General features: G+C 35.5%; 2 protein-coding genes across 2 annotated transcripts; one reads left to right on the top strand and one right to left on the bottom strand.

Moving 5' to 3' along the window:
* Positions 1 to 2,087: 2,087 nt before the first annotated feature.
* Positions 2,088 to 5,520, bottom strand: LOC113326666 (histone H3.v1-like). The gene is made up of 4 exons (XM_026574355.1): positions 5,481 to 5,520; positions 3,819 to 3,956; positions 3,007 to 3,490; positions 2,088 to 2,632 (listed from the first exon to the last, which is right to left on the bottom strand). The coding sequence occupies exons 3-4, from the start codon at positions 3,236 to 3,238 to the stop codon at positions 2,433 to 2,435; spliced, it is 432 nt and encodes a 143-aa protein (XP_026430140.1). The 5' UTR covers positions 3,239 to 3,490; positions 3,819 to 3,956; positions 5,481 to 5,520; the 3' UTR covers positions 2,088 to 2,432.
* A 2,034-nt stretch (positions 5,521 to 7,554) lies between these two features.
* On the top strand, positions 7,555 to 11,981 carry LOC113359390. The gene is made up of 7 exons (XM_026603048.1): positions 7,555 to 8,668; positions 9,207 to 9,421; positions 9,515 to 9,646; positions 9,789 to 9,839; positions 9,907 to 10,105; positions 10,325 to 11,298; positions 11,493 to 11,981. Exons 1-7 carry the CDS (start codon positions 7,555 to 7,557, stop codon positions 11,979 to 11,981), a joined length of 3,174 nt encoding a protein of 1,057 aa, XP_026458833.1.
* The last annotated feature ends 269 nt before the right edge of the window (positions 11,982 to 12,250 follow it).

Raw genomic sequence — 12,250 nt, 5'->3', positions numbered from 1 at the left:
GTGTAACCAGAAGTTACACTGTTGTGAATGCATGTGTAATATTAGGTTACACATGATAAATGCATATGTAAACTCTGGTTACACCTTTTGCATCAAGTTAAGATGTGTAGTTACTTACCCTGTTGCATACTTTCTGAAATCTGTACACACAGCAGTAGAAGTTCTAACAAGATAAAACTTTTTAATTCAAAGAATTTCAATCCAAAAATATTTTCAAAACCAAGAACTGCTAAAATCTACTAACTGATGAAATTTAAAAGTTTCTAACAACATATTTTCCAAGTCTAACATCTGCTTGTGGCTAACAACATATTTACGAGTATATAATTTTTTCTAATCCTAATGACTGCTTTACACATCTCTGGATGGATCCGAAAGAATCTTGTATAGCATGCTTCCTCTCATGCGGTTCAGCTTGTCAGTCCACCATAGCATCATACTTGAGCTTAATTTTTGTCAAGTGGTATATTCTTCATCCTGATCTTCATATGAGTGCATACACATGGAAGACAGTCAGGAATTGAACCTTGTGGGGGCGAAGGGAGATTCTTGGCATTTTCATTCATCCCAAGAGCATAAGGACACAAGAGTCTCGGTTCTGTAGTAATTGAAAATGCATATTTCTTGGCTTGAAGAAGGTGGTCACCCCTGAGTTCCTTAACGCTTGACGAGTTCATGTAGGACCAAGGATTATAGCTCTTCAATTCATACTCCAGCAGTGTGTAGTGCGTGTTGTTGTTGCACATTGGGGCGAAAAGTCTGACTGCATCATTCTTGTACTTGACATACTCCTTCGCAAGCTTTGGAATCCAAAATCTCTTGAATTCTCCGTAATCCTTCAAGTAAGAGGCCTGCAAAAACCATTTGGAATGTCAAACTCACATTTTTAATCAAAAGTTACAAATGAACAAGTGATTATGTAAACAGAAGTTACACACATGGCCTTGGGTTTTACACTGGAAATATAAGGATGTGTAACTTCAGATTAAACATTATAAATGGTTGCGTAACTTCAGATTACACATTATGACTGCATTTATAACCCTAGATTACACATTTTAACTGTTTTCCGACATAAAAAAACTCTCGGGTATGTTATTATAATCTTACAACATACACTACACATTATAAATGCAATTAGATTTGAAATATATCGAAGTACTTACGTATGCTTTTGGCGACAGGAATATCGCTTTGTCATACCTGCTGTTAGTGTTCATCTTTGTCCTCAATCTGCTAATGTAAAAGTCGATGAATTCTGACTCCAAGAAGGATTCTTTCTTGGTAAGCTGTAGCATTAGTTCTCCAGATATATCAAACAGGTGGCTACCATCTTCGTTGCGTTCAATCCAAGTAATGTCTCTGCATTTTACAAAGAAGTAAACTATTAATCAACATAACAAAATCAAGTAGTAAAACACAACAATCAATAACAGAATCAAGCCTACTTGGAGTCAAGCTACTTACGTTTTCGGATGAGTATTGAAATATTCAAACACTTTCTCCTTGTTCTCGCCTTCCAGCCTTTCGATAACTTCTCAACCTTTCACATACTTTCTCATTGTTCCGTCATCTTCTTCAGCAACCTCAGCCATTCTTTCTTCTTCTACTTCTGGTACTGGGTCCATTATTTCTTTTTCCACTTCTGGAACTGCGGCCATTCTTTCTTCATTAACAGTTTTCTTAATCTTCTTTTCATACTGCTTCATATCTTGTATTGGAATTTTTCTATTCCTCAGCACACGTTGTTGCATGAATGCTGGTTGGTTTTCTCTTATTGGATTCGCATCTTCCTTCAGTAACTCTCCTACAGGTCTTGGAGTTTTATCTATTCCAAGGATAAAAAAGTTATCATGTGTTGTAGATGCGCAAACAAATGTAGGCAGAATTTAAAAAATCAGCACATGTATGTAACTTAAGAAGATAACCTCAAACCAAAATAATAATGTACTGTATGTAACCTCAAGCTACACATGCCTTTTACAATGTGTAAATTGAAGTTACACTTCCATTACAAACAAAACATAAAGGAAAAATAAAACAGAATAGCAGTTACAGAATGAAGAGTGGTTACCACTTGAGCTAGGTTCTGCATTCTCCATCACTGCAGGTCCATGTTCACTTTTGTTAATATCGTCGACAATCTCATCTAGCATTTCACTCACTGGAAAATCCGTCATATCAGTAGGGTTAGCTTCTAGTTGCACCAAGCTGTAGGTCTGAGCATTGTCAGGCTGTGTTTGCTGTGTTGTAGCAGTTATCACCATGGAGTCCTCAAACTGTATTGAAGCAAAACTGTCCTCAAAAGTTTCAGGTGTTGGCTGAGTTGGAGCAGTCGGAACCAAACCGTCACCAACAGTTGCAGGTGTCTCTTCAATGACATCTGCATCATCTCTTGCGGCTTTCTCATGCTGCTCAACCACATCACCACCTTATGCATCTTTCTTTTGCGCCTCATCAGCAGCATGCGTCTCTTCATCAGCTTTCTTCTGCGCCTCATCAACAACATCTGCAGTAGTGCGCTTTTTCTTACCAGTGCGCTTCTTCTTTGGAGGAGCCTTGTGCTCCTCTGCAGCAGTTTGAGCTTGCAGAATTGTTGGCGTATTTCCAGCTGCAAGGCTCATACATGGAACTGCACAAGGATTGAAATGAGAATTAGGATGATGATGATGATGTTAAATTTTTTTAATAAAATTTCAAGAAGAATATATCATGTGTAATCGACTGGCTTGGATAACTAGCATGTGTAACTTCATGTTACACATGAATATGTCATGGATACCTAGTGTAACATGGAGTTACACATTCACCTAACTAGTGTAACTAGGGATTGCACTTCCGTATGATTAGTTTACTCAACATTTATTAAGTCTAATCAAGTTAAATAAGCATATTAAAAATGAACAGCTAAAATATGAAATTTTAAAGGTTCAAAGACCTTAGTGTCAACTAATTGGGTACCTCTATCAAGTTAAATAAGCATATTAAAAATGAACAAATACTTACATTCTTCATGGAAGGAAGTTTCCGCGTCATCTTTCTCTTGCTCAGTCTCTTTCTCGGTCTCTTCTTCTTCATGCTCAGTACTTTCATCTCCTTGTTGCTCAGTCTCAACTAACTGTAACTCTTCTTCTTCATGCTCAGTAGCTCCATGCTCAGTACCTTCATGTCCAGCATCTTCATGTTGCATAAACTCTTCCTGGGTCACTTTATAAGGATCAATACCCATTTCTTGCATAATTTGGCAACTAAAATTGTGAATCTTGAATTCTTCTGTTCATGAAAGGTCCCCTTCTGATATCCCTTCTCTGGCAATTGCATACACTGCTTTAAACATTGCTTGCTTTGCTTGCAGTTGCTCTTTCAGATGGCAATTCTCAATGGTTTGCGCTTTCTGCCAACTTTGCAGGTCGTCCTTGCTGGGTACCACTGTTGATATACCTAGTTGCTTCTCAAGCTGTGAAAACTCAGCCACAAAGCTAGGAGTTGGCTGCAATTAACAGATGGAGAGGTTAAAAAGAGATAGCAAAAATAATTGAACATTCTAAATATACAAATTTTCAGTTGTATGTGTAACTTAAAGTTACATAAGCACATTTTATTTGTGTAACCTATAGTTACATAAGCACATTTTATAGTTACACATATAAAATGCATTCACTTGTGTTATCTTTTGCATGTGTAACTATAAGTTACACAATCACATTTAAATGTGTAAATTATAGCTACACATGACAATTTTGATTACATCAAAGTTTTATCTAAATTATATTACCATAAATTTACAAAAACTAAACCAACTGACGTATAACACTTACCGAAAACTCTGTCATGTCTGTTCTCCAAATGTAATCAGAAATCTGGTATAGATCCCACCTCCCAACCCTCGGGATATCTTCTTTGTGGTTCTCAACTTTCGGGATTAATCCTCCTGGTGTGTGTTCAGCAAACAATAACTGCAACATATAAATTTTAATTAGTCGATTGAACAAAAATATCCACAACGTAACACTAAAACTGCTAGAATAGAAATTACACACAAGATTTTACCAGTAGGTATTGCACACAAGCCTTCATATTTGACAAAAATATGAATCTCTTCAAACAAGTGCTCGGGTATTAAATCAGGCCACGACACCTTGAGCACCATATCATAAGTTTCAACGATATTAAGATATTTCGCATTCACTCCATTGGCATTTTTGTCGCCAAAAAACAATACACAGCAAAGATAAATACCTATCAAGCAAACTAGATCCTTCTCATCAACTTTCTTCTTTTCCCACTTTTGCTCCTTTTTGTCATAAGTTTTTTTATCTTCTCTAAAATGTTTTTCTTAGTCACTGTCGTCTGATGCTTTGTAGATTTGATATCAGTGAAGAATTTGTTGTATAAAATATTGTCATTCAAATCACTAGGACAATAGTACTTTAACAGCTTCTGACCCTTTCTGCTTCCAATCGTCTGCATGCAAAATATACCAGCCAGCTTTGCCGGTGTAGACTCTATAATCTTATCATCACCAAACTTGAATGAACACGGTGTCTCACAATCCATGTCAAAGCAGTTCAAAAGCTTCAAGACGCCGTGTTTGTTGGTACTTATCCGTCTTGTTGTACTCGGTATAACTGTATCATAGTCATCGTAATACATCATTACGAGTTCACCGTAAGCATCTCTCCTAAGATATCTCTGAGCCCTATCAGTCAGTCCTATAGGTTTTATCACCTTTACTAAATCCTTTACTGCGTTCAACGACTTCCTTAGGTTTCTTGTACACATCACACACAAAAATAGCATGAGTCAGTATGCTGTGTACTTATCAAATACACTCATTTTTAACTGCAAAATGAAAATCATGTTACATACTATGTGTATTTTCCAAGTAAACAAACTGAATCATTCTATTGTGTGTTGTGTAACCTTAACTTACACATGCATATGAAGGTTTTTAGGCGTCATTTTTTGATGTGTAACTATTATTTACAAACACAATACATTCGTAGGTTATATGTTGCATGTGTAACTTTCTAGTTACATAGGCAATTGGCATATCAGTGATGTTATTATGCATGTGTAACTTCTAGTTACACAGTCACTTGGAAATTTAGTGGTTAGATTTTCAATGTGTAACTTATAGTTACACATGCATATGCATTACAAACATGAGATTCTAAATGTGTAACTTATAGTTACACAGCCACTTTGCAAGTCATTGGTGACATCTTGAATGTGTAACTTACAGTTAAAAAGGCTCAATTGTATGTGTAACTACAAGTTACACACTCAATATACAAACCACAACACAGTTGGTGGTGAGATTTTGAATATGTAACTTATAGTTACACAGGCCCTTGTTTGCATAGTTATACATTCAAAAATATTTACATTAGATCATCACAACCAAAATCGCATGTATAGTTTTTACTAGCATGATATCATAACAACACATATCATCAAATAATTTCAACTCTTAATACCTGTTATTGCAGTATCTGTTTCAGCGGTATTGCTTCTTCCTCGCGCCATTTTACTTCAAAAAATGTAAATTGAATCTGAATCTGTAGTTTAAAAAGTAAGAAAACATCAATCTCCAGTAGTACTAAACTCCTTAACGTGACATTGAGATGATACATGAACAGAAAACATCAAGTGAACCTAACCCCTAAAAACAGATAGGAAAAGTAGAACATCGAAAACAGATTCAAACCTCAGTTTGTCTTCTTCTTCTTTCTTCGTCTTCTTCTTTGATCAAAAAAGGACTGAATCAAACAACGAATGAAGCAAAAAACAGGTCGAATACACTGAGATTTAACATATCAAAAACAGATCAAATACAGATCGCAAAACAGATCAAATTTACTGAGATTAAACAGATCTAAAACAGTTCCAAAAACAGATCGAAAAAAAAGGTTAAACACGAAGAATAAGAAAAGATTAAACATGAAGAAGAAGATTTGACCGAAATATACCTGTTTTAGTTTTTCGTTTCTTCGATCTGTAAAAAAATTTCTCTGAAACAAATTTCTCTGCACTTCTTTGAAGGTTTTCGACCGGCAGTTTTCTCAGGTGAGATTCAGTTTCTCTCTCTTGAATTGAAATGAATGTGTCGGTTTGATAGAAAACCTAGGTTAGATACTTATATAGTGAAGGTTATTCTGGTCATTTCAACCGAATTAAAAATTATTTTTAATTCAGGGCCTAGTAATAAAACTCTTTTAACTAGAGGCCTCATAGTATGGGTTATCCATGGGTTGGGCCTTAGCCTAATTTCCCCTAAAATAAATTGGGTACGGAACTCAGAATGTCGCGAAAAATAAATTTGGTACATCACTAAGACGATCGCATTAAATAATTGGTTATGTTGTTCTGATGATAGTAGAAGTTCAGTTGATATGATTCAGTTGATACCCTAATTCAGACGGTTGTATAACTTAAGTTGGGAAATTCAGATGGTCAGTATAAATTTGTTTGGAACATATTTTATTTAATATGATGTTAGTGGTCAATCCTATCTAATGATCGTCTAAATTAAGACCTATTGTTCGTACTTGTCTACGACAAGAAAAATTACCACATTTGCGGTTAGTGACAGGTTTTGCTAATAACATTGAATAGAAAATTTGGTTAAATTCCTACAGAAACGCAAGCACGGAAAAGTTTATTTATTACGTATTACAAATGTAATAATTTGTAGTAATATAATCTTGACTCGATAGCTTAAGAATAAGATTGAAAGGAATATAGATAACATGAGGTGACATATTAGAAAAGAAATAACCTTTGTTTCTTTTTTCGATTGCTGAGAATGACATACTAGAAAAGCCCAAAGGCAAATACACAGTACCCATGGTCGTTCGAATTTCAACACCACAGGGAAGAAACATAAATCCATTGGTAATGAGAGCAGTGACCACTGAACCCGCTGTCAGGAGTGCTCCGCCCAAGATCATATGCCTTCCCATATCTACTTAAATTGGGTGCATGTTTTTCTAATTTGTATGGCAAGGATACCACAGATGTAGACATCTGCAAGAACCATAGAGACGAGAACGCTGAAAGAGGTCATGGAACGGTTGTAAATATATGGGTAGAATTGGTTCGCATATTCTGTCCCAAACATAAGCCCTCCTGCATATTCATCATATTCATTCCATAAACACCAAGTATTTAAGTGTATGTATGTAAAATTAAAAGATTGTTGCTTACAACTTGCTCAAGGAAGAAAAAAAAAAGGTCAATCTGAGACGGCCAGAGTCAAAGGCGATTTGAAGGAGATTTCTAGGTTAGGGTTCTTCGTTTTCTTCGACGCATCTCCTCTGGCGAGATGCAGTCTTCTTCTCCGGCGTCAAATCCTCTAGCGGTATCCTCCTTACCCCTAGAGGTATCTCTCCTGGAGGGATCTAAGGATAATTTAGCTTCTGCGAACAATCAAATTTCAGATCCTGTTATTCCTCCAGGGTTTGAAAATGTTCCTCCTTATGATTCTGTAGCTTCAAGAGCAGTGCGGTTTTATTTATTTGATCAACAAAATGAGTCGGTTATTCTGCGAACATGGATTTTTATTCGTACCCTGTGATTGATGGCAAGAAATCTATGGATATTCCATATGAAATTTTTAATGAAGATATTAAATTGTGTGAAGACAAGGTTATTGGAGCTTTTGTGGGTAGAAGATTACCTTTCAATTGGGTTCACAATGCTATCAATCGAGCTTGGAAGACTAAAGGTAACATTCAAATGACAATCCATAGTGAGAGTATATTTATCTTTGATTTTAATTGTCCTGAGGATAGAGCACGTGCTTTAGAAATGGGTTCTATCTTTATATCAAACAGATTATTCATTATCACACCTTGGTCTAGACCTGTGGAACAAGAGATTGCCGAATTGAAATCCCTCCCAGTTTGGATGAATTTTAGAAATGTTCCATTGTTTATGTGGAATAAGAAGGGGCTAAGTATGATAGCTAGTTTTCTAGGCAAACCACTTATGATGGATACACAAACTTTGAACAAGACTAGAATGAATTATGCAAGAATTTGTGTGGAAGTGGATGTTACTTGTGAATTCCCTGATTCTTTCACTTTTACTTTAGGAGGAAAAGATAAAGTTGAGTATTCTTGGAAACCTTCAAAATGTAATGAATGTGCAGTTTTTGGTAATTCTTCCTTAAATTTTCCAAAGCATATTAAGCCCTCACAAAAAGTAGTGCAAAAGTGGGTGCAGAAGAAAGCTACTACTAATGTGGATCAGGAAGGGTGGATTACAAAATCCAAAAATGGGGTACAAAATAATGATTCGGTTACTGAAGTTATAGAGAAGGTAGTTTCACATACTGCTATGGATATTGATCAGATGGATCCAGTACAAGAAGTTACCACAGTTTTACAGGAAATAAGTACAAGAAAAGACAATAATGTTAATGATTTTATAGCTTCTAATCCTTTTTTCATTTTAGATAAATGTATGGGGAACTCTCATGAGCTACCAGCAGAGCATAACAAAGAAACCTTCCAAGCTTTAATGAATGCAGCTCAACAAAAATCAAAAGAATATGAAGCTTCTAGTTCTGGATCCATATCACATTTTCAGAGAAGGGAAGGCCTATTACCACCAGCTATCAATCTAGTTCCTAAGATTTCATACTTGAAGACGTCTGCTAGAGGTACCAACTCTATCTCTAAAATAAAATGAGTTTCAACATGGGATGTTGGAACCTCAGAGGTATAAATGATCCTCTGACACAATTAGAAGTTAGGAATAATTCAAAACTAGTCATAAAAACCCAAGGTGACCAAACTTGTGGTACAAACACCCCACTCAAATGTTGGGATCCATTAAAACTCCATCGTAAACAAAATTGATACAAAAACCCCAAATTTTTAAAAATTGATACAAAAACCCCAAATTTAAATGTTGGTTTCATCAAATTTATTTTGGTTTCATCATAAAATTTGATGAAACCAACATTTAAATTTGGGTTTTTTGTGTTAATTTTGTTTTGATGTGGTTTTTGTGTTACTTTTGTTTTGATGGGTTTTTTGTGGAAGGATGGTGGCACCTCTGGGGTTATAACTCGCGGACCGTTAGGAATTTAATAAGAACTAATAAACTATCCATCATTGGAATTATGGAAACTCATGTTCAAGTTTCAAATAAAGTTAGAATTATAAATTTTATCAATTCTTCCTGGTGTTACTTAGATAATGATTGTGTTTACAGTGTTGGGAGAATTTGGGTAGCTTGGGATCCTGGAGTTGTTCAGATTAGTCTTATAAGTTCCTCCCCCCAAGCAATTTTCTTAGAGATTTCTTTCTCTTCAGAGTTGAATTTTGTGGCTACCTTTGTTTATGGAGACAACTACTATGTTACTAGGAACTCATTATGGGATTTTATTAATGCCTTTGCTTCTTTCAATGTGAGACCTTGGATCATTTTGGGTGACTTCAATTCTGTGTTGTATCCTTCTGAAAAAGTGGGTGGTGCTCTTATTTCTTCTGTTCATTATTAGGAATTTTCAAGGTGTGTTCAGTATTCTCAGCTTTTGGATTTGCCTTACTCTGGGTGTTTCTTTACTTGGTCAAATTGTCATCAGGATGGTACTATAATTAGACCTAAACTGGATAGAGTGATGACAAATATGGTGTGGATTCAACAATTTCAATAATCAAAAGCATATTTTTTGTTACCTGGTATCTCTGATCATTCTGCAAGTATTGTTGTTGTTTTTGAAAAAAGGAAACATGGTCCTCCTCCATTTAGATTTTTCAACTTTCTTTCTGAAGATAGAGATTTTTTGGGAGTGGGCAATAAAGGCTGGAACATCACTGTTAAAGGTAATCCCATGATCATGTTTGTTACAAAGTTAAAGAGTGTGAAAAAGAAATAATTCTTTTGAAAAAGCTTATATTCAAGAACATTTCTGAACAAGTTATTAATGCTAAAGAAAGAATGGATTCTGCTCAACTGCTACTCCAATCTCATCCTCTTGATTCTGATTTAGCTAGAAGAGAAAGATTGTATGTTAATGAATATGTGAAGTTAGCTAATGATGAAGAATCTGCTGCTAAACAACAATCTAGAATTAAATGGCTAGATTTGGGTGATACTAATACTTCTTTTTTTTCATAACTCCCTCAAAGAAAGAAGATCAAGAAATAACATCTTATCCTTATATAGTAGAGAGAATGTCAAGCTAGTTGCAAATGCAGAGATTGCTAATGAATGCATTTCTTTTTATTCTGATCTGTTTGGAACTGACTTAGCTGAGGGAACACTAATACTACTTTTAATCTGAGGTTTGATGCATGTGTTCAACAAGATGATGTTGCTGATCTTATCAAGCATGTTAGTAGAGAAGAAGTGATTATTGCTTTACATTCCATTGGTTCTAACAAGGATCCTGGACCAGATGGATTTTCAAGTCACTTTTTCAAGGCCTGCTGGACTACTCTGGGAGATGAATTGGTTGCTGCTATTCAAAACTTCTTTAATAAATCAAAATTGCTGAAAGAGGTAAATAGTACATTCATCACTTTGATTGCTAAGAAAAAAAATCCTTCCTTTGTAACTGATTATAGACCAATATCTTGCTGCAATGTTATTTACAAATGTATTACCAAGATAATTTCTTTAAGGATGAAGAAAATTCTAGGGGGTCTCATAAGTCAGAACCAATCAACTTTTATCTCAGGAAGATCAATCCAAGATAACATCATGGTGGCTCATGAACTAGTTAGAAACTATCACAGATCAAAAGGTTCTCCAAGGTGTGCACTTAAAATTGATCTTACTAAAGCCTATGACACTGTCAGATGGGAAACCATTTTTTATATGTTACAACAACTTGGTTTTCCAGATATGTTCATTAACTGGATTCAACGGTGCATCACTTCAGCTAAATTTTCTATAATTATCAATGGATCACCTTATGGTTTCTTTGGTGCCAAGAGAGGTCTGAGACAAGGATGCCCAATTTCTCCATACTTATTTGTTCTTGCTATGGAAATGCTAAGTGCTACTCTACTTCAGCAGGTCAAAATTCAAAAATTTGGTTTTCATCCAATATGCAAGTTGACTAGCTTAACCCACCTTTGTTGTGCTGATGATGTAATGATTTTCTTTAAGGGTTCCATAGCTGTTGCATCTAGTCTAAAGGAAGCCCTGGTAGAATTTAGTAATTATACTGGTTTAGAAATAAACAATCAGAAGACCTCTCTTTTCTACTCAGCTGTGGATGATATAACTTTGCAACAAATAGTTCAAATTTTGAACTGTTCAGTGGGGGAGCTGCCAGTAAGATATCTTGGAGTCCCTTTACTATCTACCAAGCTCTCATACAAGGACTGTCTTCCTCTTTTTGAGAAACTGGATCAGAGAATCTATTCTTGGAAGTCAATTTTCTGGATTACCTAGGTAGAAAATTACTTATAAAAGCTGTTTTAAGTGGAATGTTGTTCTTCTGGTTTTCATGTTTTGTTCTACCAAAGAGGGCTATTAAGGAGCTGAACTCTAAATTTAAAAGGTTTCTTTGGTGTGGTGCTGAATTAAAGAAGAGGTCCAATCCAATTAAATGGACTTTTACTTGTCATCCTTGTGAAGAAGGTGGATTGGGAATCAGGGATCTGGAAAATACTAATATTGCTGCTAATCTGAGGCATATATGGGACCTTGTTTCAGGGAAGAACACTATATGGACCACATGGGTTAAATGTAACCTAATCAAGGATAAAGACTTTTGGGCTATGAACATTCCTCAAAACTCTTGTTGGTTCTGGAGAAGAATATTAGACCATAAAGATATTGCAAAGAAACACATTGGAGTTATGCTAGGGAATGGAGAGGCTACAAGTTTTCTTCATGAAAATTGGCACTCAAGAGGGATAATTACTGACTGGGTTGCTCCTCATATTCTTGACACTATTCGGATTACTGAAGAATCCAAAGTTGTTGACTTTCTCTCTACTACTGGATGGTAATCCTGACTTCATGGAAGAGGAAACTCAAGAAATAGTTGCTGAAATCTCTCAAACAGACTTTAACTTGGCTGAGTGTGATCAAATATTTTTGGAAGTCTAGTTCCTCAGGTAAGTTTTCTATGTAAGCAACTTATACAACCATTTCTGATCAGTCACCTAAACCCATGTGAAATAATTTAGTTTGGTTTAAGAAGCATATGCCAAGACACTCTTTCATAACCTGGCTCGCTTTTCTTAAAATTCTTAAAACTAGAAGTAGGTTACTCAAA

Source organism: Papaver somniferum, chromosome 1 (assembly GCF_003573695.1).
Source record: "Papaver somniferum cultivar HN1 chromosome 1, ASM357369v1, whole genome shotgun sequence".
NCBI lineage: Eukaryota > Viridiplantae > Streptophyta > Magnoliopsida > Ranunculales > Papaveraceae > Papaver > Papaver somniferum.
This window is presented reverse-complemented; position numbering and strand designations above follow the sequence as displayed.